The sequence below is a fragment of the Penicillium canescens genome (genome assembly GCF_028828765.1).
Source record: "Penicillium canescens strain IBT 15451 chromosome Unknown utg000006l_segment0_segment0, whole genome shotgun sequence".
In the NCBI taxonomy this organism is placed as follows: domain Eukaryota; kingdom Fungi; phylum Ascomycota; class Eurotiomycetes; order Eurotiales; family Aspergillaceae; genus Penicillium; species Penicillium canescens.
The window spans coordinates 1,561,013-1,582,939 of NW_026703968.1; the positions used below are offsets into that span (position 1 = coordinate 1,561,013).

Here is a 21,927-nt window from a genome sequence, read left to right on the forward strand (position 1 = left end):
CTGGAATTGACGCAAATTCAGCTTACAAGCATGTCTTACGGCAACCTCGAGCGCTTCTCTGGATTGCAAATATAAAGAAAGCCGTCACTATTTCGGCAAGCTGCCACCAATCGTGAGGGACAAAGAAGACAAAGGAGCGGTATCGAGGGCATTCTCAAGGCATTGTGCGGCAAAAAAAGACGTCGGGGCACCCAGAAGAGCAGATATTTCATATTTTCACGCTTCTTTCATTGCGGCTACTGGTGGTTATGAAGTCGAAGGCCCTCACAGCGCTGTGTCCCGCAGGAGCCTAGCCCGTCGAGAAAGCCGTCTTGAAAAGCCATGGTGAAGTCTTCAAGGATCTGGCCAGTTCACCATTCAAATCGAGCATACAATCACACACAATTCACCAGTTTCCAGGTGTGTCTCCTGGTAAACAGCTTCCAGCAGACTCAGAAAGCCATGGTGTATACACATATTACGAGAACGAGCCATTCAACAGGACCTTGCTCGATTCATCTTGATTTCTGACGCATGGATGGTACTTTAATGAAATTCAAAATACCATGGCAGTATCAAGTTTCCAGGTCCTATTCCAATTCCTATATCCAAGCCAGCTAGCGGCTCTGGAATCACACCTCGTACTCCTGTTAGCCAGAAATGGTGGACAGAAGGGGTCGGAGGCTGAGTAATCGGGACAAGGCTTCCTCTAGAGCAGACTATGTGCTTACATCAAGTCGGTAGATATCTTACTACATGAAATATTGTTGTTGAATTGTATCGATTCATTGCTCTATCAAGTGTGAAGACTCGGATGCCAATATCGTAAGAACAGGAGTGTGGATAGAAATGGGACCAGGTCATTATCTTCTCGTTTTTGTCCATTATCTGTCTCTTGTAAGATCCACGTAATCGAAGTCTCTCCTCGTATCGAAAAGAGCCTCGAGCAAGGAAATCCCTTAGAAATCAGAGCGGACGGAGATAGGATCCTGCATCCGAGGCTTGGTCAGCCCAGTGTCAGTCTAAATGTGAATTCCTGCGATGAAAGGTTGCCCCGAGGGTATCTCAGGACAACTGACCACCAGCCATTCTCTGTATTTGATTATGGGCTCCAAGTGGGACCGATTGAAATCTTGGGCTTTGTATTCGAGTGCGTTGTCACCATGCAAGAGAAAGCAGCTATCATATCATCTCTTCAATGGCACGGTCGTTGGTATGGATTCAACCAAACCAAGGGATTATGCAGCAACGTAGACCATTTCGCTTTAGTTGGTGCTGTCAGTCGATGGCACTAATTACAATTGTCTGGTGAATATTGCGTAAGGCCTTCGAAGGAAACAATCCCAGCACTGGCCACTCTTTTGTATTCTCGCTCCCTGTTCTCGCTTTATTCCGTCTTGCCGTGGATATCATGCATGTCCCGGCGTGAGAATCTCGTAATCGGCGGTCGTCGGGATGGGAAGGGATCGTTTAGTGCGATCTCTTGGTAAGAGTACACTGTGCGTCTGACTATTGTATGTCATAGGTAAACAACATGTGTCACTGGCGTGAGTAGGGCCTGTATCTCAGCTTACCTGACTGGTAGCGCAGCTGGTGAGGAGACAGACCAACATCAGAATGGAGTGCTGGAGTGCGGGTCAACTTGACTTGGCGAAACTGCTGGGCTTTATAGATCAGCAATCAGGCGAGACTCAAACATTGGGGTCAGGGACGCCAGAGGCGCAATTGCGGCTAAGGTACAAATTCCGACTCAAGCCAGATCAGAAGATCGGTGAGGGAGAACGAGTCGATTCTAGCATCTCGTCTGTATGAGCGCTTGGTCCGCGCTCGGACGACTGGTATGGCCTGTAGCAAGCCACTGACATAGTAGAAGGACATGAGGAAGAGAGTCGTGGTGCTTTGGTCACACTTTGCAAGAGTACCTAACATGGCTCCAGTCCCAGGTTATTGACCAAATATGGACCAGTTTATGGCTGGTTCAATTTGCGAGTGCTCAGGCTTCGATCGCTACTGGCAGGCTTACTTCTACAGACTCAGATTCTCCGTGGAACTACATGCGATACTATTATGATATTATGACCAAAGAGCATATCACAGAAACGGTTATCTGTGGGGATCGATGGATAATTATACAAGTGGGTCTCCGATTGGTCCCTTGCAGGAATATATATCCAAGACGAGAGACAGCCTGCATTTGTGACAAGGTAACTCGAGAGGCCAGCAAGACTTAAATCAATAGGACTGTGCTACGGGAATGGAATTGCCACAGTAATATATATAAGTGGCGCTCTCGAACGCATGTCTCATAGACATGAGAGAAATTAAATTTATATCAAAAGACCTCCGTTGTATTTGCAAACCACAGTAGATTCACAAAGTAAGTCCAGGCAAGCCCGAAAAGCCTCAATCTATAATCTGATATATGATCCACATCCATACACTCAAAGCTTAGACCCCTTCTTGCCCGTCACATTGGGCACCTCATCCCCAGAAAGCAAGAAGTCCGGGTAAGACAGCTTACCACCAGAGGCACCGCCCGCCGACATGCGCCAATTTGCGCCATCGACTGTTATGCATTAGCACTTGCCTCCAAACATGGTCTATTGTAATATGATAGCTCACCAACGAGTGTCTGTCCAGTAACGTAGCTGCCAGTGTCCGAGAAGAGATAGACTGTAGCATCGGCGATGTCACGGACGTGTCCAAAGCGGCCCAGCGGCTGGGCCTTGGTATAGGCTTCCACGGCATCTGATGGGAGAAGGCGTTCCAGGCCCTAGAAAGAATGGTTACTTCAGATACTTGGAGACTGAGGTCGGACGCCTATTTACCTCGGTCTGCGCGATAGGTCCGGGTGCGATAATGTTAGAAGTCATGCCACGAGGACCATACTCGATGGCAATGCTGTGGGACAGGGCGTCAATGCCGGCTTTGGCGACTGACACGTGGGTCTGGAAGGGCAATCCCCGGTAGTGAATGGTAGCGCTAACGAAGATAATTCTACCGCCCGTGCCAATTGGTGATGGCTTGACTGAGGGGCTATTAGGAACAGGATTCGCAAAATGTCGGTCGACTTGTGTGATGATTCACTCACGAGACTTGGAGTCCATTCTGTGTTTCTTTCCTGACTCCTTCAAGTATGGCAGGGTAGCCTTCAGGGTGTTGTAAGATCCCAGGACATCAATATCCATGACTGACTTGAAGGCGTTGGCTGATAGTTGCTCGATGGAGGCGAGGAAGTTGCCCGCCGCTCCAGCACTGTCGAGGATTATTAGCACAAGAATCGAAATGACACTTCAGCTGGTGGTTGGTGTACATGACAAAATCAATGCCTCCAAGCTCTTTGACACAGCGCTCGACCGCTTGCTGCAAGTTGTCGAGCTTGCGCACGTCCACAGAGCCAATGCCGATAACCTTGGCACCGGGCCGGGCAGTCGCAATGTCCTGAGCGACACGCTCGGTCTTCTCTACATTGCGACCTATGATACAGGCGTTGGCGCCGAGATGGACTAAAGCCCGAACTTGGGCGCTGCAGATGGTGCCGGCGCCACCGGTGCAAAACACCACCTTGTTTGCTGCGTCTGTTAGCGTGGTTATGGGACAGAGGTCTCGACTACTCACCGAAGATCCCATCCTTCCAGGAGTTGCTCAGATATTCTTCTTTAGGCAGCGGCATTATGAATGTTGGAAAGAGTAGATTCGAGAAGGTGGGGAGAGAAAGTGAATCTAAAGGAGGTCCGTTGATGATACACCGTCGCGTTTTCCCCACAGTTGGGTTGGACCTCGGCTTATCGGGGTCAAGTATGCCCGCAAGGATTAGTGATACACCAAACACAGGGTTATCATAAGTATTTACTGTGTTGAGCAGCATTAGAGCTAGAGGCGATCAAGCTATGCTCGAATAATTAATTCATGTCTCTATGTATCGGGGCAGACACTAGTATACATGTAACTCTAGTGTGGACTCTGTGGCTGTAGATCTGCAGATACTCCCCGAATCCAACGTCTTTCCACTATAAAATTGAAGCCAGGATAGACAATCTGCCTCATTCATTGTATACAAACCACTCGAAGTACACAAAACAAACGCCGATTTCCCTCTCAGCAGGATGAAGAACACCGCAACGCTGATTGGCTGGCGCGTTGGCTGACCGCGACGTCACCGAAAAATAACTCGTTCAGTTCTCGACGCCCCCGAATCACCTCAACGATCCCCATTTCTCATCCACAGCGAGCCTTTGCACATTGCAATCTCACCATGGCGTGCCCTATCAGCATCACCAAGTTCGTCGGCACCGTCTCCCTCGGTCTTCTTACCGTACGTCAAACCCCCAACCATACAATCCAACACCCAATACTAACTCCCACAGGGTCTCTCCTACTCAACCTCCGCAATCACAATCCCAGCCCTCCAACTCCTCCCCACAGCGACAAGCGCCGCAGCCTCCCTAAACGAGGTCAAGCGCCTAAGCCGCCGATACGCCCTACGCCTCTCCTTCCTAACAAACAGCTGCTTCTGCTTCGCATGGTGCCTTTCATCACCACGTCGCCGACACCCATACATGATCTGGCTATGCACATTCTCCGCTGTCGCTGCCCACGGCGTTGACTTCTGGTTCAACCGTCACCTGGGCTTCAAGAACTGGGCCTCCGCTGTCATCCGCGACGTCTCGCATTTTCTTTGGTCCGGGACTCGGCTACGAAGAAGGACGAGGATCTTGTCGTTGTCGAGGCCGAGAGTGATCTGAATGGTGAGACTGTCCAGCGGGAGATGGAGCGCGAGCGCCGTTTGCACCGGGCGCGCGCTTGGTTGTCGGGTATTGCGCTTTCGATTGGTATTGTTGGGCTGTGGGGGGACCGGAAGTGAGAATGGTCTGAGACTGTAGGATCTTTTTTTTGTCATAATATTATGGGGTTTTCTTGGGATAGGGATACACTGGTTGTTGTCTCCTTGCCTTTTTTCTTGTCAGATGCTTTTGGGGTGCTGTTTCTTTGGCTTTGACAAAAGGAATGAATACTTTTCATGTCTTCTTGTGCACTTCGGTTTCTTGTACATGATGAAATCAACGTCAAAACTTCGATATTCAGTGCCAATCTGGTGACGATATGACCTGGTTTGTTGTAGACTCAACTCCCGTGAACTCTGAATATCCGAGGTATACATACCTAGCAGCCAATCGAGTCACGCGAAATGAAGCTTACCGCGTGTATCTCTGGGGATGTGGCGGTGGGGGTGGGGGTGGACCGGGGGATCGACACCCCAATTCTTGAGTTTCTACGGAGTACACGATCCCTATAAAAGAGCCAGAGTATATCCATAATCTCATACGAACAGTTGTTCCAGAACCAAGTCGTCATTATGCACACCCAACTGATCCTCCTCCCCCTCTTCCTCCTAATAACAATCCAAATCCTACTCCGAATAAGAAAGTCCCTCACATCCCCTTTAAAGAACATCCCAGGACCATTCTGGGCGCGCTTCAGCAATCTCTGGTACTTCAACCGTGTCCGCCATGGCCAATTCGAACATGACAATATCAAGCTGCACAAACAATATGGTCCGATTGTGCGGGTTGCACCGAATCACTATAGTATCAGTGATGCAGCTGCTATTAAAACAGTCTATGGTACTGGCTCTAAGTTTGCCAAATCTGCTTGGTATGATGGATGGAAGCATCCGGCTCAGTGGACTGTTTTTGCGGATAGGGATATGAAGAGACATGGTATGTTTTCGATGCTTTCGGTTCTTTGAATCGATAGCTTTGGATAAGTTATCTGACTTATATGTTCTACATTAATTTAGCCGATACCAGGAAACGGTTTACCAGCTTATACTCCATGAGCTCCTTGGTAAACTACGAACCCTTCGTGGATCATTGCGCAGAGCTGTTCATGGCTCGTTTGGACGAGTTCACGGATAACGGGGCGACATTCAACCTCGGACATTGGTTCCAATGCTACGCCTTCGATGTCATCGGAAACATCACATTCGGAGAACGCTTCGGTAAGAACGTTATCCACCGTCAAACTCTTGAATAACCACAGAAACAACGCACTAACCCACACAAAGGATTCCTAGACCGAGGCCACGACATTGACGGCACGATCGCAGCCCTCCAAAAAGTAATCATGTACAGCACATTAGTCGGTGTCTTCCCAGAATGGCACCCACGCCTCTTCAAACCGCTAAGCAAACTAAAATGGTCCGGCGCCGGTGGCCGCGCATACATCAGCAAATTCGTGCAGGACAAAATCAGCGCACACGACCGAAAAGCCCAATCCCAGACCCAAGAGGCCGACAAGAACGAAATACAATCCCAACCCCAAGATTTCGTGGACAAACTCATGCTCGCCCGACAGAAAGAACCAGAGAAAGTAACAGACTACCACCTCTTCATAATGGGCCAATCAAACGTGACAGCGGGATCTGATACAACAGCTATAAGCCTATCGACGATAATGTGGCATTTAATGCACTACCCAGATGTGCTGCAAAAGCTACGTGAGGAATTAGATGAGTTCACGGCCCAGGGCCGGTGCAGCTCGCCTATCACTTTCAAGGAAAGTCAGGAAATGCCCTATTTTCAGGCTGTTATGAAAGAGGCGCTGCGCATGCATGCTGCTACGGGTCTTCCTATGTGGAGGACTGTTCCTGATGGTGGAGCGGAGATTAATGGGCGTTTCTTTCCTGGTGGGACTGTTGTTGGGGTTAATACTTGGGTTGCGCATTATGATGAGACTATCTTTCCGGATGCGGGGGTTTTTCGGCCGGAGAGGTGGATTGAGGCTGAGGGTCAGCCTGAGAGGTTGAAGGTTATGAATCAAATGTATATGCCGGTGAGTTTTGGATATGCTATGTTGTTGTGTTTGTTTGGTTGGCTGGCTGACTCTTTTGATTGTAGTTTGGTCTTGGTTCGAGAACTTGTCTTGGGAAGCATATCTCTATTTTGGAGATGTCCAAGCTTATTCCTCAACTTGTACAGGAGTTTGATTTTACTCCGTTGCGGAAGACATGGCGTACGGAGAACTTTTGGTTCGTTAAGCCTGTTGATTTTGAAGTTCGGGTGCAGCGGAGGATCCGGAGCCCTGTAGTATGAGATGGGTGTATGAAGCTTCTGAGAGGAATCGATATGTGATTTGATATTGTAAATAGCTACCATCAAACCATCCCCAAATTCATTCTTCGATACTCCATGATCAATCCATTGACATCTCCCATATCTGTGTGGTCATATCTTGATGCCTCATGTGTATCTTCAATTTCGGTCTGGTCATCGTCCACTGCCGAGATGATCTTGGCGGATTTGATACGCGCCAAATGCCAGAATTCCGATGCGTGGCGGAGAAAACCAACGAGTTTCCATATAGTTTCGGGTGTCTCGGGAATATCGATGTCTTCTGGTATTCTTTTATCCCAGATTCGTCTCCAGTTTTCAAGACCTGTCTGCACCGGGGCCAAGGTTGTTTCAAAAATGAGAGAGTTCTGTAGGTGGAACATGAGAGAATGGATTGCTTGAACCATTGTGAATAGATTCAAAGTCCCAATTTTAGAGAAATCTTGAACCAAGTCTTCATCGATTTCAGCCTGACAAATCTGCCGCACAACTGATACGATTGATAGTCTGTTTCGCCAGAACCGAGTCTTGGTCCATTGTTCGAAATGTGACAGGCATTCGGTTGCTGACTCGGCCTGGAAACATGCCTCGGGGCAAGAGACATCCATCTTCAGTTCGGAGACCATTAATCGAGGTGGTGAGTTGTGGAATATGACAAGTGCTGCATCGATGAGGAAGACGAATATAATTGTTCTGGTATAATTAATATCCCATTGCTTGATCTGCAGTAAAAGGTCGTATTGCCCATACCTCATCATTTCCTCCTCTTCCGCAAATTGTTGCCACCACGCTTGCGATCTATCATGGACTTTCAGGTGTCTATGGGAGGCATTCCCAATTCCAACATGTCTTGCAAGCTGTTTAATAATCACATTAGCACACTGATACGTGGTATGATCATGATATCAAGGCTTCAACTCACAGTCACCATCGACGCATGGCGATACCGTCTAATCCTGGCCTGCGCCTCCCCGGGACCTTCTCGCTTCTGTAGCGAGCAGACTAGATATCCAGCCTGTATACTCTGTAGTCGCTCCTTCTTCCACTTCGAGTCATTACTTCTGGGTGGAGGATTATCCCGGAAGCACTCATGCGAGAAGATAAGCTCTTCAATGCTATCAAGCCACTTTCTAGCCGACTTGCTGTCCTCTTGGTAGGGAGATAGACATGCACCAATAACTGTCATCACAGATAGCAACCCAGGTGTCGCGGTGTGAGTATTGAAAAGAGGCTTGTGGATAATAGGGCAATTCGGATACCAGAGAGACCAGAAGTATTCTAGGAAACGACGGATATTTGGCGTTGAGAAGAATATCTGGCACTGGTCATGGGTTTCAGATGACCAGTCAAATATGATCACGTCGTTGTTTCTTTTATTGCAAATGATATTTCGTAGGCTTCGCATCAGCTCCAGGGACTTGGGGGCTAAAGGATCAGACACCATTATCGGGGGTATTTTTTGGTTTGTTTTGGAGACTTGTCTCCCATTTGAGGTAATTTTGTCCTCATAAGCATCTGCAACCAATTTCTGTCTCCAACGGAACGATTCGCGGTCCGTGAATGTGGACATTCCCATTGAACTGGTGAAATATGCAAGATACTCTAGCCTCTCAGCTTGAATAATATCTGAAGTTATCTGGGAGGAGAAGAGAAGATCCAAAGTCGAGAAGTCGAGAGGTGAGGGCATGTTTTGCAATAAATCGTGCGTCGGGTCAAGGAATGGCTCTGAAAAAGAGAGGTTGTCATTTGGATGATATGATAGACTGTGTTCATTATGTAGATGTGGCTCAGATGATATGTTGGCAACTTTGCTTTCCTTTTCTAAAGAAAGGTCACTAGGGACTGTTGAGAGTTCAAAGGGAGATAGGACAGAGCCAAGGACCTGGGGATCATCCACGATTGGTGATACTGCATTTCCATGTGTTTCTATTGCAAAACACATTCGTTTGGGCTGGTGTATCTCATCTGGATTGACATATACTTGGTGTTCAGAGTGGCCCTCAGCCCTGAAGGAGCCACGAGACTTGCAAGTCCTCTCATGGCGGCGTAGTGCATCGCTGAATTTCAAAGGTGAGTTCGCTAAACATACTAGGTATACCTTAAGCTCGCACACACCTGCGGTTGAAAGAGTTCCCACATGATGTACAGACATGAGGTCGGGCGTTGTCGTCTAGGACATGTTAACACTTGGTCATTCTCTGGATGGAGAGATATACGGGATGCTGAGTGGCGCTTCAGATGCTCTGGTCGACTAAATGTCGTAAAGCATACCTCACAGGACCAGACGTCCATGTTACATGTTAGCATTGAGGCTTGACAAGGTGAAGTTCAACTGCAGATCGACTCGGGTAAAGTGGGGAGCCGAAGTGCGGGGGAACCAAGCAAATACATACTTTGAAACGTCAAGCTATAAGTTGGTTACTTAGTTGATATAGTTGTAGCTTATTTGCTCTATTAACTTGCACTAGATTTGCTGGATTTAGTCATGTTATGCTGGATGTTAGTTCATACAGGCCGCATTACACACACTAAGGTCAATTACTGTCTCTCCTATCTGCCTAATTTTGTCGTTAATATCGCTTCCACGCCAGCGACAGACCCTGAAATGAGCCTTGTGTCTAAGCCAATGAACAAAAAGACCAAATTAATTAATCCCACGCTAAGGATAGCAGCGGATCCGTCGGAAATGAGGCCCTTGGCGCCATTTCAATAAAAGCGAAAGGAACATCACATTTGATTTTCTATGCAAGAAAGTCTAAAATAATTCAAACATGGTCAATTTCACTATCGTCAACGGCCAAGTCTACACGCCAGGCCTGGCAATTATCGATGCCCCGCAGCCCAACACGCCCCTTGGCGGAGGTAAGTCAATAAGTCAACACAAGCCCGTTGCCTCCTTAACTAACCGAATATCCAGACAATCTCCAAGTTGCTATCGACGTGTCAGGAAACGGCCAACTCCCATGGCCACCATCCAGCAACACCGACTCATCAACCCTTTTCAACGACATCAGACTCTTCTTGACCTCCGAGTCACTCTCTCACAACTTCACCATCTCAAATGGCACAACACCGTCCGCTAACACAAGCTACATCGGCCCAGTACTAGGCCTCGAGCCATCATCAACCGTCAAACACGTGAACTGGGTCTGGCCGAAGTGTCTCGTCGGCGATGGCTCCGATTCAAAGAGCGACTCAGATCGCGGCGCATATAACATCTCCATGCACCAGTCTTTCCGCTGGAACGGGACTGACTACTATACCGTGTTTCAGCTTCCCATTTCTGTTACAAACAGCATCCCTGAGAGTGATGAGCGCGTTGACTGCGCTTTACTCGAAAACGAGGTCATGAGCGTGGCAGAGGTTGATGAGAGTTCGGATTCCCTACCTGGACAGCCGTGGGTTGAGGGAGTCAGTACGACAGATTCGAGTGCCTCGCCTACACAGACGGGTATGGGCCTTCGCAGTCATTCGGGTTCGAGACGAATGGCCGGCATTGCGATTGCGGCGACAATGATTCTACATTTCTTCAGTTAAGGAGAGGACAGTTCCTGAATACCATCCCTTGTATACTATTATTTGTTGTTGTCTTGAACTTAATGCAGAGAACCCCTTTTTCCCACAAGAACAGCCATTGCTTCACGCGAGATTATCGCAAGCTTTATGAGTACTCGGGATTATGCTGAGCCTTCCATAACTCTCTTCGTTATCATTGATTTTCGCTGGTCTCTTCATCGGGAAGACAGATCGAGCATGCAGCCTTGTTTAAAGTATGCACCCTCGGATTATATTACGAACCCCTGGATTCATCACCTGTCTCTCCCAGAAATTCCAAGTCTCCGCTAACAGCAGAGAAGTGCCATCCCAAAAATCAAATTCACTATGTCAGAGAACTCCAACCGTGGTCGTATACCAACCAACCCCAACCCAGTATACGAACCTCGCGCCTAAAACCCCATGACGCTCCTTTCCACCTATAGACGCCCCCTCACCAGAAGAGCCCTCCGATCCCGCCTAACCCGAGCCCTAATAATAATCTTCATAATATGGAATCTAACAGAACTACACCTAATCCAACACCAGACAAACACCCCAAAAGCCAACAAACCCCACCACGTACCCACAACCAAAGAACGAATATACATAGCAAGCGTGAACTGGAACAACGAAGCTATTCTCCGCAGCCACTGGAGCCGCGCCCTCCTAGAACTATCTTCGGAACTCGGACCGGAGAATATATTCATCAGCGTCTACGAGAGCGGCAGCTACGATAATACAAAAGGAGCATTGAGAGAGCTAGACTGGGAGCTTGAGCGGCTGCGCATTCCTCGGAATGTGACACTTTCGCCTGTTACGCATGAGGATGAGATTGCGGCGCCTGCGCGGGGTGAGGGGTGGGTAAACACGGTTGGCGGTGGAAAGCAGCTTAGGCGGGTTCCTTATTTGGCTCGTGTGAGGAATTTGGGGCTGTTGCCTCTGTATGATCTTGCTAGGCAGGGGATCACGTTCGATAAGATTTTGTTTTTGAATGATGTTGTTTTTACGGTGAGTTTAGTACGTGTGGTTTTAACTGTTTGGATGTATGCTAACTATTACCTTTGATGTATCAGCCAAGTGATGTTTTTGAACTTCTCGATACTAATGGTGGAGAATATGGAGCGGCTTGCTCCTTGGATTTCTCCAAGCCGCCGAGTTACTATGACACGTTTGCGCTCCGCGATATCAAGGGCCATGAGGCCGTCATGCAGACTTGGCCTTTTTTCCGTACTGCGGAATCGCGACATGCAATGAAAAGTTTGTCTCCGGTGCCGGTGGCTAGCTGCTGGAATGGTATGGGTATGTATCTCTCCATCTAGAGATATCTACACAAACTAACTAGAATATAGTGGCAATGCCCGCAAGTCCATTCCTAGCCAAGTCACCACTACGGTTCCGAGGAATCCCAGACTCACTAGCGGACTATCATCTCGAGGGCTCTGAATGCTGTCTCATCCATGCAGATAACCCTTTATCCAAAGAAAAAGGGGTATACCTCAACCCTCGGGTTCGGGTTGGTTATAACGGTCAAGCATACACGGCCGTGAATCCAGTAACGAACTGGCTGACTGCAAAGAGAATTTTGCAGGGGCTATGGGTCAATCGACTACGCCGCTGGAGTATCGCTTCTTGGATTAAAGAAGAAGTAGTACGACGGCAGGTGGATAGTTGGAAAGCCCTCAGCCCTAAGAATGAGGAACCGGGGCAGTTCTGTATTATCAATGAGATGCAAGTCCTGCATCGATATGGGTGGGCCCATGTATGATATTTAACGCGCAATATACACGTTCCATAACTCCCTGTTAACTAACTTGTGCATTACTGTACATGGAATTTGAGTATAATCCCCTGGCATACTCTTGTAAGGTAAGTTTTGCCAATTTGCTTATTCAGCCTTCGTGGTCTAGTTGGTTATGACGTCGGTCTCATATATCCTTTCTTATGACATTCTTGGTAACAAGATTGACATCCGAAGGTCTCCAGTTCGAACCTGGACGAGGGCATTGTTTTTGGGCTCGGTGGATATGCGTTGCAGTTAATTGGCCTGTTAGCGGGGCGAGGGAAGAGTTGTGGGGAGCTGCTTTTTACAGAAAAATTACTAGAAGAGTACGGAGTATATGGCATGAGAACATTTTTATTAAGATTATTATATTCTATATACTTTCGAGCAGTTTGTTTATAGGTTGTCCTTGGTAAGTAGATGCCCCGTCCGTAGGCACAAATCCATCTAACTTCTTCCCCTTGTGTCTTCTCTTATAATGCCCCTCACAGCACAGATGGTGGCATACATAGTGCCGTAGATCCTGCTCTATAATATATATCCACCAGTCAAACAGCACTCTTCTCCGACTTCTCCTCATCCAAAGAATCAACCTCAGCGGGCACAGCAGGTTTAACCGGCTCTACCGGCGCCGCCGGTGGCTGCGGCGCAATCCAAAAGACAGGATACCTCCGCTGAATATTATTCAAAAGCAGCGCGCAAACCAACAACAGCGCAGAAGACAACAACACAATCGGCAGGAAATACCAAGAGAGATGCCAGATCTCATCATTAGTAGCCGGCAGCAGTGCAGTCGCACCAGCAGGCGGATGGGTAGTGCCCGTCAACTGCATAACAACAATAGCAATAGCAGTCGAAAGCGAAGCCGCTAGCCAGCGGAGGGACTCAAAACGCCCCTGGTCGGGCATTAGGCTGAATAGTTTTGTGACGCAGACCCCTGTTAGGGCGCTGAAGAAGTGGCCAAAGACTAGGGCGCGTGGTTGGGCTAGGGGACTTTCGATTGCACCGAAGACTAGGACTGCCGATGCACCCTGTTTTTTATGTTAAAATGCGGACATGGATATGGATATTTGTATTCAGTTGGGGTGTTATTGTTTGGTCGGTTTACTTACATATGAAGCGATGATACCCGGGACGTTACGTTCATTGAAGTAATGGGAGTAATTGAAGATTGCCTGGACGACAGATAGACCGCAGAACGCAATCACGAAAGACCATATGGCGACGAGATATGTGTTGAGTGGCTTCACGGGTTCTGCGCGATAGCCTAGCCAATGGCTGATCCACCTAGGGAGACGGGCGAGACGTGAAGGGGCCATGGTGAAAGACCGCTAAGCGGCTATAGGTATAGAAAATAAAAATTAAAGTTAAGCCTAATGGCTTGGATATCAAGGGAAGAGAAGGAGATCTTAAAGACCTGCCGTGCGCCCCAATTCTGGGCCGTGAGGGGGGAAAAAAAGAAAATTGGAGAAATAGTTGGAGATGAAGACGGTCAGGTTGTATTTTGATGACAGGACCAGGTATTGACGCTGGCTCTGGTAATGCTGATTGGATAGCTACTGGTAATAGTGGAGATATGCGGGGATTCCTGACTAAATTACCATAATTAATACCCGGCCGTTTCTATGACACATAGTTATGCGGCTCGGCCGAGTCCGTCTTTCATTGTGACTCTATATGCATATCTGACTATAGACTATACATTTTCCTCCAAGCCATGCACTAAGTCTCGGTCCACAATATGAGACTCACCAAGAGTACCCTTCATAACAAGCACCAGATCATCAACCGCCGCCAGGAACTTAAGGTAAGCACTAACAGCCACGCAGAACCGGCGATAATTCTCATCACGAATGAGCTCCTTACTCAGCGAGATTTCAACATGGCGCATATCCCAGAAATCATGACAACGCTTAAGCAGCGGCGTAGGCAGGACTTCGGGCAGAGGATCACCAGTCTTGAGTGATTGCTCAACGACACCCAGAACGGCCATGACATCGCCGATATTGCGGTGATCGAGGAGGCCTGCTTGACGGGCCAGACGGCTTTGGAGGTGTTCTGGTAGTGAAGCCGAAAGGTGAAGCAGACGGCCGAGGTTTTGGTTCAGTTCTTGGCATAGGGATTTCACTTGGCCTAGACGCTCGCTGTCGAAGGGTGAACCGGAGAACTCAAAGCGTAGTAGTGCGATGGGTCCTTCCAGTGAGGTGAGGTTGTTGGCGAGGTCGAGTGCTAGCTGCTCTGCTGCCAGGCCTTCGTCTCGTCCCTGGCCCCAGCAGGTCAAGAGAAGGGCGTAGTGGTCTGATAATTCGCGAATGACGTTTGAAAGGGATTTGCAGATGTGGCGTGAGGCCGATGGTGGGCGCGGGAATAGTTGGACAATCAATGCGCCTGCGGATCCGATGAGGACAAGGACGAGTCGGCGCCAGAAGACACTATATCCGAATCCAGGATTGCCGTAAGAGGGGATGTGTCTGGGGGGTAAATGTTAGCCGAGTGAGCTGCCGCATTGCAGGATATTACTTACGTGTCTTCGTAGCTGTAGCCGACGACCAGGATACAGGTTGCACCGGCCATCATCATTGCTTGCAGCATGGCAGGGGGAGCGAAGATACGCCCCCACATCAGGATGATGATCACAACTGCCATGATAGCAGCGAGACCGTATGGATTACCTTCGCCGTGACCTGAGCCAATATACCATGCAACCAAGCCCAAGGCACCGCCAATGATGGTACCGATAGCTCGACAAATAAGGGAGAACGTGAAGTCGGCCATATAGATGACCAACGTGGTTTGCCCCATGATGAGGGCCCACAGTCCTTTTTCGCGGTAATAGAAGCCCGCGGTGTTCGGCAGGGCCGCAGGGATGGAGAGTGCGATAGTGACAACCACCATGCGCATAGCAAACATACCTTCCGAGCTGATGAACCAGTGGTAAGTACCAATGATGGCGCGGCCCAGGCCACTGCGTCGTTTGACACGATAGCCTCTGCTGATGCGAAGATGCTGCTGTGCCGCTTTAGACTGCGCCTCTGCAACGTCAGGGTCGGTAGTCGGGTTCTGGACCACAATGACAGGTGCCACCGCATCTTTTCGAAGGACCCAGTTGACGGCGTACCGCAAACCCCTGGGTAGCCACAGGCGGACCTTTTGACGTTCTCGCAGGAGAGCGGTCAATTGTCCCAGGACTCGCTCCCAACTATCGGCGACTCCGAGGAGCTGCTCCTCGTAAATCATTCCAATGACAATACCTCTCACTCTATGCACTGAAAACTCGTCGAGTTTGGCGAGCTCGCCTTTCTCGTTGAAGATTTGGGAATGCGTTTCGATCAGTCGTTCGGTGGTTTCATTTGCAAATGATGCACGGAGAGCTTGGATATTCGTCAGTGCCGACTGACTGCGATCGTGCAACTCGGCGAGGTGTTCTTTGGACGAACGGCCGAACCAACGAGTCATGTTGACTTTGTGGATACATTCGGCAATGATCTCAGTGGCTTCCTGGCAAGCTGGAAGGATATCTTTGCTGGACTCCTTCAATGCTTCGATGGTTTCTGATCGAAGTGATTCATGTTCTGGGCTTCGCAGCGCTTGAACCAGGTTGACACTCTGCATCAGCTGGCGCATACCAACCTCGCGCGGGCGTTTCTTTTCGTCGCCATTGGATTGTGATTCGGTGTCCGATTCCCGACTCGCGGTCAGTTGGCGTAATTTCTCCAGTTTCGCTTCTCCTCCCAGGCGTGCAATGTGGACCTCCAGCAATGACAGGTTAGTCATCAACGCCTGGCGTAGCGGTTGCTTCAAGCTCTTGACATCGTCGGCGCCCCACCAGCCGACAGAGAAATCCAAAGGCAAAAATCCGATTGCTGGTTCAATGGCCTTGTAAGCTGCGATTGTTTTCGTTTTGATCTTGAGCAAATCCTTAAGCACCAAGTCTTCTCCCTTCAAAAGGCTGGTTTCTGTGGCATTCAGTGGGCCTTTGAGGAGTCGCACCAACCCTTCCATGCCGTAAAGCACGGTGTGAGAGGTAGACTGAGGGAAAAAGATGAAATGAGAGACGAGTCCCAGTCCAATTCCAATGGCAGCTGGCTCGACTAAGACCTTTGGAATCGTTCCATTGAAAGATGGAAGCAGTGGGCCAATAGTCAAAGTAACATCGACAATAATAGTTCCAAACATCTGCAGCAGGATGAATTTAGGGTTCTTTGCCCGAAGACGAGCCTGTATAAAAGGTCAGCATACTCAGAAGTATATCCAGATCGGCAGGTCATACCAATAAATAGATAAATAGACAGATTAAACAATAATAAACGGCGGTAACGCGAGCATCAAGCAAAAAGCCAGAGTAAACAAGCACCTGCTGGACAGCAGCCACACTCTGCCCGGTGGCATTAGCCTGGCTATAAGCGAGTTGGCCAAGTGCCTGAAGCCTAGCCTGGGTCTCAGCCGCCGGCCTTGCGGCAATGGCAGCCTTCATAGCGATGACGCCCCAGGCCCAGCCCAAAGCCATACCCAGAACGAGGGTGAGAGCTCCCAAAAGGAAGATGAAGACAATTCCGGTCGGGGGCACCATAAACAGCACCAAACTGGATAAAACCCGTTAGCAATGGATTCGCGACGATACGGAGAGCAGCTCACGTTGCGAAAAACGTCGCGGTTCCAATGGTGCTTAGAGACGGCGTGATAAAGATCAACAGCGACGCGACCCATGCTGCCAGCGAGCACCGAAACAGTACTTTGAGATCGCGCGCATTGAAATGATCGAGCCATCCAGGCAGCTTCTTGCCTGTCTTGGCTGGCGCTGCTTTCTCGGCGGGCCCCGACCCCTCTCCACTGGACGTCAGCGGAGAGCTTGGCCGGGCATCGCGCGAAGGCGAAGGCTCGGATGTGGGTTTAGTCATAACTTGAGCAGTGCATCCGGGCAAATAAGCTTGAAGCGGTTGGAAGTTTGAAGGGATGTGGGCATTCCGCGCGATTAAAGGGGATTAAGAATTTTTGTGCCCAGACTTTCGAACTTTCAAACTTGGAACACGAAAACGACCGATCGGCACTATTGCCATTATTTGATTTGGCTGTGAACCTGATGGTTCTCCCGTTGATCGTCCTTTAGCTTGCCACATTGTCTCGCTTCGGGATGTTAGACTGTGCATAATATGTTATGCTGTGGCACAAAGCGCCCAACTTGGGCTTGGCAACGCATGTGCTGCATCGCGGCAGCATAGAAGCTTGGCCTGTCTCAGGGAGTGGAATTAGTGAAAATATTGCAAATACATTGGATTTCTGGATCTTGTCGGTTACTATTGAACGCCTCTGTCTTATATTTGCTTGGGTCGAGGCTAAATTTGTGGTATAGCACCCAGGCCCCCTATTATGGGGTGCGACTATGGCATACCGTACCCATCGTCACGAGCATCCAAATATCTCGAACGGTAACTTTGAAGCGTGGGATAGACTACGTGGTCTGAGTATTCAGAAATGATACCATTTCCGCAAACAAGGAAAATCACACGTTTGGTATCACGTTCTTCAACATGCTACCAATTCACTCTCCGTCCTCTCTAAACCATAAGCATAACATGCTAGAGGCTTATCAACTATTGAGGGTAATACAAGGTTTGGAAATTTTCGTTAAATAAATTACACAGTCAAATATGCCTTTTTCAACCCTCCACCGTCTCACTGGAAGGAGAACATGTACTCGGGCCAACTACCATTAATAAACAAAAATTGTCGCTTTATCTAAAGCGGAGCAACTTCTAAGACCCTTTTTGGATGAGATAGTGCAAATTTTCATAACTGCAGTACGGGATCTACCCCTTTGTAAACGGTCGGTGCTACTTAGATTGGTTCATAAGGTTGTGCAATGAGTTGCCGTGCTTTCTCTATATTGAATGCGTTATGTGAAGCAGATATCCCTTGAATAGCATGTAACCTTTATCCATGTTCGATTCGAACCTGTTCATACTACCATGTTGAGCATCAACGAATATATGCGCAGAGCGACCTCCAGGAGGAAATGAAAGAAGCTAGTCAAGAAAAATCATATCAGTAAAGTGAGTACATTATAGTGAACAACGTATCTCTCACCGGATCCGATGTACCGGCTTCCGAAGAATTAGGCCTCTCATGAACAAACAAAGTGAAGTATGCTCCGCTGATTGATGAGTAGCCCTGCAATGTATTAACCAACCAGCGTGCTTCTTGGTACGTATCGCTTGACTCTTGATCAGATCCTTCCATGCTGTTCAGGTAACTTTGTAATCCAAGTATCCTCGAGTCTAACTCGGGTGTTCCCATGAATACTACTCCACGGGTTGACGTCCTGATGCTGTGAAGATCCATAGTGGGAGTTTTTTGCGCCGCGTCTGAATAAAGTAGCGCCTGAGATAATGGTTAGTAGAAACTGTCTAGTTCAGCATAGTTATACATACACTCTTGACTACAGTTCCTCCCAAACTATGTGCAATGAAGATGATAGGGCGCGATGTTGTCTGTCACATACGTCAGTCCTTATAATGATGAGACCAATCAAGCTTACAGATGTCGATGATCTCAGATCCCACAAATCCAACGCAAGTTTCTTCGAAACCTCTTGATGAGACGCTCCACTATCTTCGCCCCCATTTGATGTATGGTATCCCCAGGAAACAACTCGGGCGTTGGGTATGTCAACCGGCAACAGGTCTCGAAGCCAATTTACTCCATTGGCTGCTGTCCATGATCTTTCACGGTGACCACCTAGGCCGTGAACAGCAACAAGGCTTTCATTTCTTGTAAGCTATATTGAAGCTTGGAGCCAAGAAAGGGCGCACTTACTCAATTTTGGGCTCTGTTCCTGGGCCGTCATATAACAACTCCAGTCCGTATTGTTCAGCGTCCGGGGTGTGCCGTGACTATGACGAAGCTTGTTAATAAAAATGGATTCCAGTCAGTTTATGACTTATGGGTCTCACGACCTTGTTATTCAACTTGTTCTGTTTGAACGAACAACACCAAGACCAGGGCATGGTTTAGTGCGGTTTAGGTGCGGGGTTGAAGATGGGTGGAGGTTAGCGTCTATAGAAAATGATACTTATACGCTTTCATTATGCAATGTCGCTGTCTATCCACATTTTGCCAAGAGTTTTCTTGTGAGATTAGCTACAGCATTTGTTTCTAGTGCTAAGTCTAACACGTGAGGTCTTCCATTTCTCCGTTGAAGGCCAATTTTCTCCCGAATCCACAGAAATTTTGAGGATGACACGTTCTTTCAGCCGCATCATTACTCCCCCTTATATTACAGGTTACTATAGCGAGCAAGTGGCTACAAGCGAACACATGTATTTAGGCTTCCAAGATCTACAACCCAATCGGCTAAACGATCCGACGGAAATAAGGTTGATTGCTTCAGGCTTTAACTGGTGCCTTAGGATCTAGGTGTCAAACTTTAATCCAATTTTTGATTTTTTTTTTTTTTTTTTTTTTACTGCCATCGGCTTGCCGAGATGTGGCATGCCATACGCCCATGCAACCGCAAGTGTCTTCAAGCAACAATCATTAATGACCGCGGGCAAATCTGAAATGAATCGATATGAACCCACTAAGCCACAGATTTGCCTTCTATCGCGTTTATGGCGAACATGAAAAAGTTAGTCAATCGCCTCCCCAAAAGTGGAGCAGACGGCCATACAACCCAATGAGTCTCCCCGCCGTAGATGGTGTGGAGCAAAATCATTGCGAAGACGGGCCCGATGTCGTGCTCCAGGGCAATTAGCTCGGAGCAAAAGGAATGTTCCTCCCGTGAGGCATTTCCTCTTTCTCAAGTTTCTGGAGTATATTCGACAGGACTCGACCATGACACACGACATGGACAAGTCAGGCTTCACGGACGACAAGGTCCAGCCTGCTCCCAATGCAGACTTCGACGAGTACGATGTGAACCCCAAGGCGGAATTCGAGCTCAACGTCGGCGGTCGCGCTGCGCTGCAGCGTCGCCTGCGGAATTACCAGGTCACCATGATCGGATTCTGCAGTGGAATCGGTACTGGTCTGTTCGTTGGAACAGGTTCTGCATACGCCAAAGCCGGCCCCGCTGGTTTGTTGCTCGCTTATATTATTGTCGGAGGTGTGCTGTGGTGTGTGATGCAGAGCATCGCCGAACTCGCAACCCTATTCCCTACTGCAGGATCTTTCCCACACTGGGCGACTCGATTTATCGACCCGTCTGTCGGATTTTCACTCGCTATTTCATACGGATATTGTTACACAATCGCTATTGCCTCAGAAGTGTCCGCGGCTGCGGTCATTGTTTCATATTGGACGGATATAACGCCTGCGGTCGTGATCACGGTTGGATTGGTGCTTATTTTGGCAATCAATTTGATGAGTGTGCGGTTCTATGGCGAATCAGAAGTCATCGGAGGTGCTGTGAAGGTTCTTTGTTTCTTGGGCTTGGTGGTCGTCTCGATCGTGATTACTGCAGGTGGTGGACCCAACGGCGAAGCCATCGGCTTCCGTTTCTGGAACAACCCTGGGCCGTGGACGGATTATAATGGCATTACAGGCCCGTCGGGCCACTTCCTCGGTTTCCTGTCATCTTTCGTCAATGCCTCGTTCAGTTTCATCGGTGTCGAGTGCGTCGTCATCACAGCATCTGAATCGGTTGACCCCCACCGCGCGATTCCCAAGGCCGCCCGCCGAGTCACCTACCGTATTGCCTTCTTCTACATTCTCGGTGCTCTTCTCATCGGCCTTATTGTGGATCCAAGATCATCCGGCCTGGTTTCCGGCTCCGACAACGCGAACAGCTCACCTTTCGTTATTGCCATTTCCAACGCCGGCATCAACGCACTCCCTTCTATCGTCAATGCATGCATTCTGATTGCCGCTTGGTCCGCGGGTAACTCCTACTGCTGGGTCGGATCGCGCATGATCGTCGCCATGACCACCGACCATCAACTCCCCCAATTCTTTGGACGCGTCGACAAGCATGGTGTGCCATATGTGGCTGTCATCACTGCTTGGCTCTTCGGCCCATTGGCATATCTGAGTCTTGGCACCGGCGGTGCCGCTCAGGCCTTCACCTGGCTTCTGAACCTGAGCACCGTCGCTGGTCTGATTGCCTGGGCCACCCTCTGCTTCTGCTACATTCGCTTCTATGCCGCAATGAAGAAGCAGAACGTTTCCCGAGAGACAATCCCATGGAAGGCACCTCTTCAACCTTATGCCGCATGGGTGGGATTCATTGGTTCTACCATTATTACTCTGGTTGCCGGTTTCCCCGTGTTCTTGAAGGGTAACTGGAACACATCCGACTTCGTTGCATCGTATGTTGGTATCCCTATCTTTATCGTTCCCATCATCTGCTGGAAGCTCTGGCACCGCACCAAGTTTGAACGTGCTGCCAACATCGACTTATGGTCGGGACGTCTTCAAGATGGGGAAATCATGCCACACGAAAACCCGCGTAACAGTGCGTGGAGAAAATTTGTCGACTGGCTATTTTAAAATGACTTAACGATGTGTTATATTTGCATGCCATGC

The 21,927-nt window shown here is 48.8% G+C and overlaps 11 protein-coding genes across 11 annotated transcripts; 5 read left to right on the plus strand and 6 right to left on the minus strand.

Moving 5' to 3' along the window:
- Positions 1-1,366: 1,366 nt before the first annotated feature.
- On the minus strand, positions 1,367-1,857 carry N7446_009550 (uncharacterized protein; the record flags this gene model as incomplete). The annotated part of the gene is made up of 3 exons (XM_058518295.1): positions 1,367-1,488; positions 1,554-1,635; positions 1,720-1,857. The coding sequence occupies 3 exons, from the start codon at positions 1,855-1,857 to the stop codon at positions 1,367-1,369; spliced, it is 342 nt and encodes a 113-aa protein (XP_058369083.1).
- A 563-nt stretch (positions 1,858-2,420) lies between these two features.
- N7446_009551 (SDR family oxidoreductase) lies at positions 2,421-3,652 on the minus strand (the record flags this gene model as incomplete). Its single annotated transcript, XM_058518296.1, has 6 exons — positions 2,421-2,545; positions 2,602-2,752; positions 2,808-3,007; positions 3,071-3,234; positions 3,293-3,551; positions 3,598-3,652. 6 exons carry the CDS (start codon positions 3,650-3,652, stop codon positions 2,421-2,423), a joined length of 954 nt encoding a protein of 317 aa, XP_058369084.1.
- Positions 3,653-4,043: 391 nt separating this feature from the next.
- N7446_009552 (uncharacterized protein) lies at positions 4,044-4,843 on the plus strand (the record flags this gene model as incomplete). Its single annotated transcript, XM_058518297.1, is given in 3 exon segments — positions 4,044-4,294; positions 4,347-4,599; positions 4,617-4,843. The coding sequence occupies 3 exon segments, from the start codon at positions 4,235-4,237 to the stop codon at positions 4,841-4,843; spliced, it is 540 nt and encodes a 179-aa protein (XP_058369085.1). The 5' UTR covers positions 4,044-4,234.
- Positions 4,844-5,335: 492 nt separating this feature from the next.
- On the plus strand, positions 5,336-7,073 carry N7446_009553 (cytochrome P450; the record flags this gene model as incomplete). Its single annotated transcript, XM_058518298.1, has 4 exons — positions 5,336-5,699; positions 5,780-5,980; positions 6,047-6,813; positions 6,879-7,073. The coding sequence occupies 4 exons, from the start codon at positions 5,336-5,338 to the stop codon at positions 7,071-7,073; spliced, it is 1,527 nt and encodes a 508-aa protein (XP_058369086.1).
- A 62-nt stretch (positions 7,074-7,135) lies between these two features.
- N7446_009554 (transcription factor domain-containing protein) lies at positions 7,136-9,398 on the minus strand (the record flags this gene model as incomplete). The annotated part of the gene is made up of 3 exons (XM_058518299.1): positions 7,136-7,948; positions 8,014-9,261; positions 9,363-9,398. 3 exons carry the CDS (start codon positions 9,396-9,398, stop codon positions 7,136-7,138), a joined length of 2,097 nt encoding a protein of 698 aa, XP_058369087.1.
- A 464-nt stretch (positions 9,399-9,862) lies between these two features.
- N7446_009555 (uncharacterized protein) lies at positions 9,863-10,628 on the plus strand (the record flags this gene model as incomplete). The annotated part of the gene is made up of 2 exons (XM_058518300.1): positions 9,863-9,953; positions 10,009-10,628. 2 exons carry the CDS (start codon positions 9,863-9,865, stop codon positions 10,626-10,628), a joined length of 711 nt encoding a protein of 236 aa, XP_058369088.1.
- Positions 10,629-10,973: 345 nt separating this feature from the next.
- On the plus strand, positions 10,974-12,393 carry N7446_009556 (glycosyltransferase family 69 protein; the record flags this gene model as incomplete). The annotated part of the gene is made up of 4 exons (XM_058518301.1): positions 10,974-11,021; positions 11,175-11,636; positions 11,702-11,927; positions 11,978-12,393. The coding sequence occupies 4 exons, from the start codon at positions 10,974-10,976 to the stop codon at positions 12,391-12,393; spliced, it is 1,152 nt and encodes a 383-aa protein (XP_058369089.1).
- A 563-nt stretch (positions 12,394-12,956) lies between these two features.
- Positions 12,957-13,727, minus strand: N7446_009557 (HPP family protein; the record flags this gene model as incomplete). The annotated part of the gene is made up of 2 exons (XM_058518302.1): positions 12,957-13,439; positions 13,521-13,727. The coding sequence occupies 2 exons, from the start codon at positions 13,725-13,727 to the stop codon at positions 12,957-12,959; spliced, it is 690 nt and encodes a 229-aa protein (XP_058369090.1).
- A 377-nt stretch (positions 13,728-14,104) lies between these two features.
- N7446_009558 (uncharacterized protein) lies at positions 14,105-17,306 on the minus strand (the record flags this gene model as incomplete). Its single annotated transcript, XM_058518303.1, has 4 exons — positions 14,105-14,879; positions 14,933-16,626; positions 16,679-16,991; positions 17,044-17,306. The coding sequence occupies 4 exons, from the start codon at positions 17,304-17,306 to the stop codon at positions 14,105-14,107; spliced, it is 3,045 nt and encodes a 1,014-aa protein (XP_058369091.1).
- Positions 17,307-18,450: 1,144 nt separating this feature from the next.
- Positions 18,451-19,412, minus strand: N7446_009559 (esterase/lipase family protein; the record flags this gene model as incomplete). The annotated part of the gene is made up of 5 exons (XM_058518304.1): positions 18,451-18,786; positions 18,837-18,896; positions 18,944-19,166; positions 19,222-19,298; positions 19,362-19,412. 5 exons carry the CDS (start codon positions 19,410-19,412, stop codon positions 18,451-18,453), a joined length of 747 nt encoding a protein of 248 aa, XP_058369092.1.
- An 826-nt stretch (positions 19,413-20,238) lies between these two features.
- N7446_009560 (putative amino acid permease) lies at positions 20,239-21,891 on the plus strand (the record flags this gene model as incomplete). The annotated part of the gene is made up of 1 exon (XM_058518305.1): positions 20,239-21,891. One exon carries the CDS (start codon positions 20,239-20,241, stop codon positions 21,889-21,891), a length of 1,653 nt encoding a protein of 550 aa, XP_058369093.1.
- Positions 21,892-21,927: the final 36 nt, after the last annotated feature.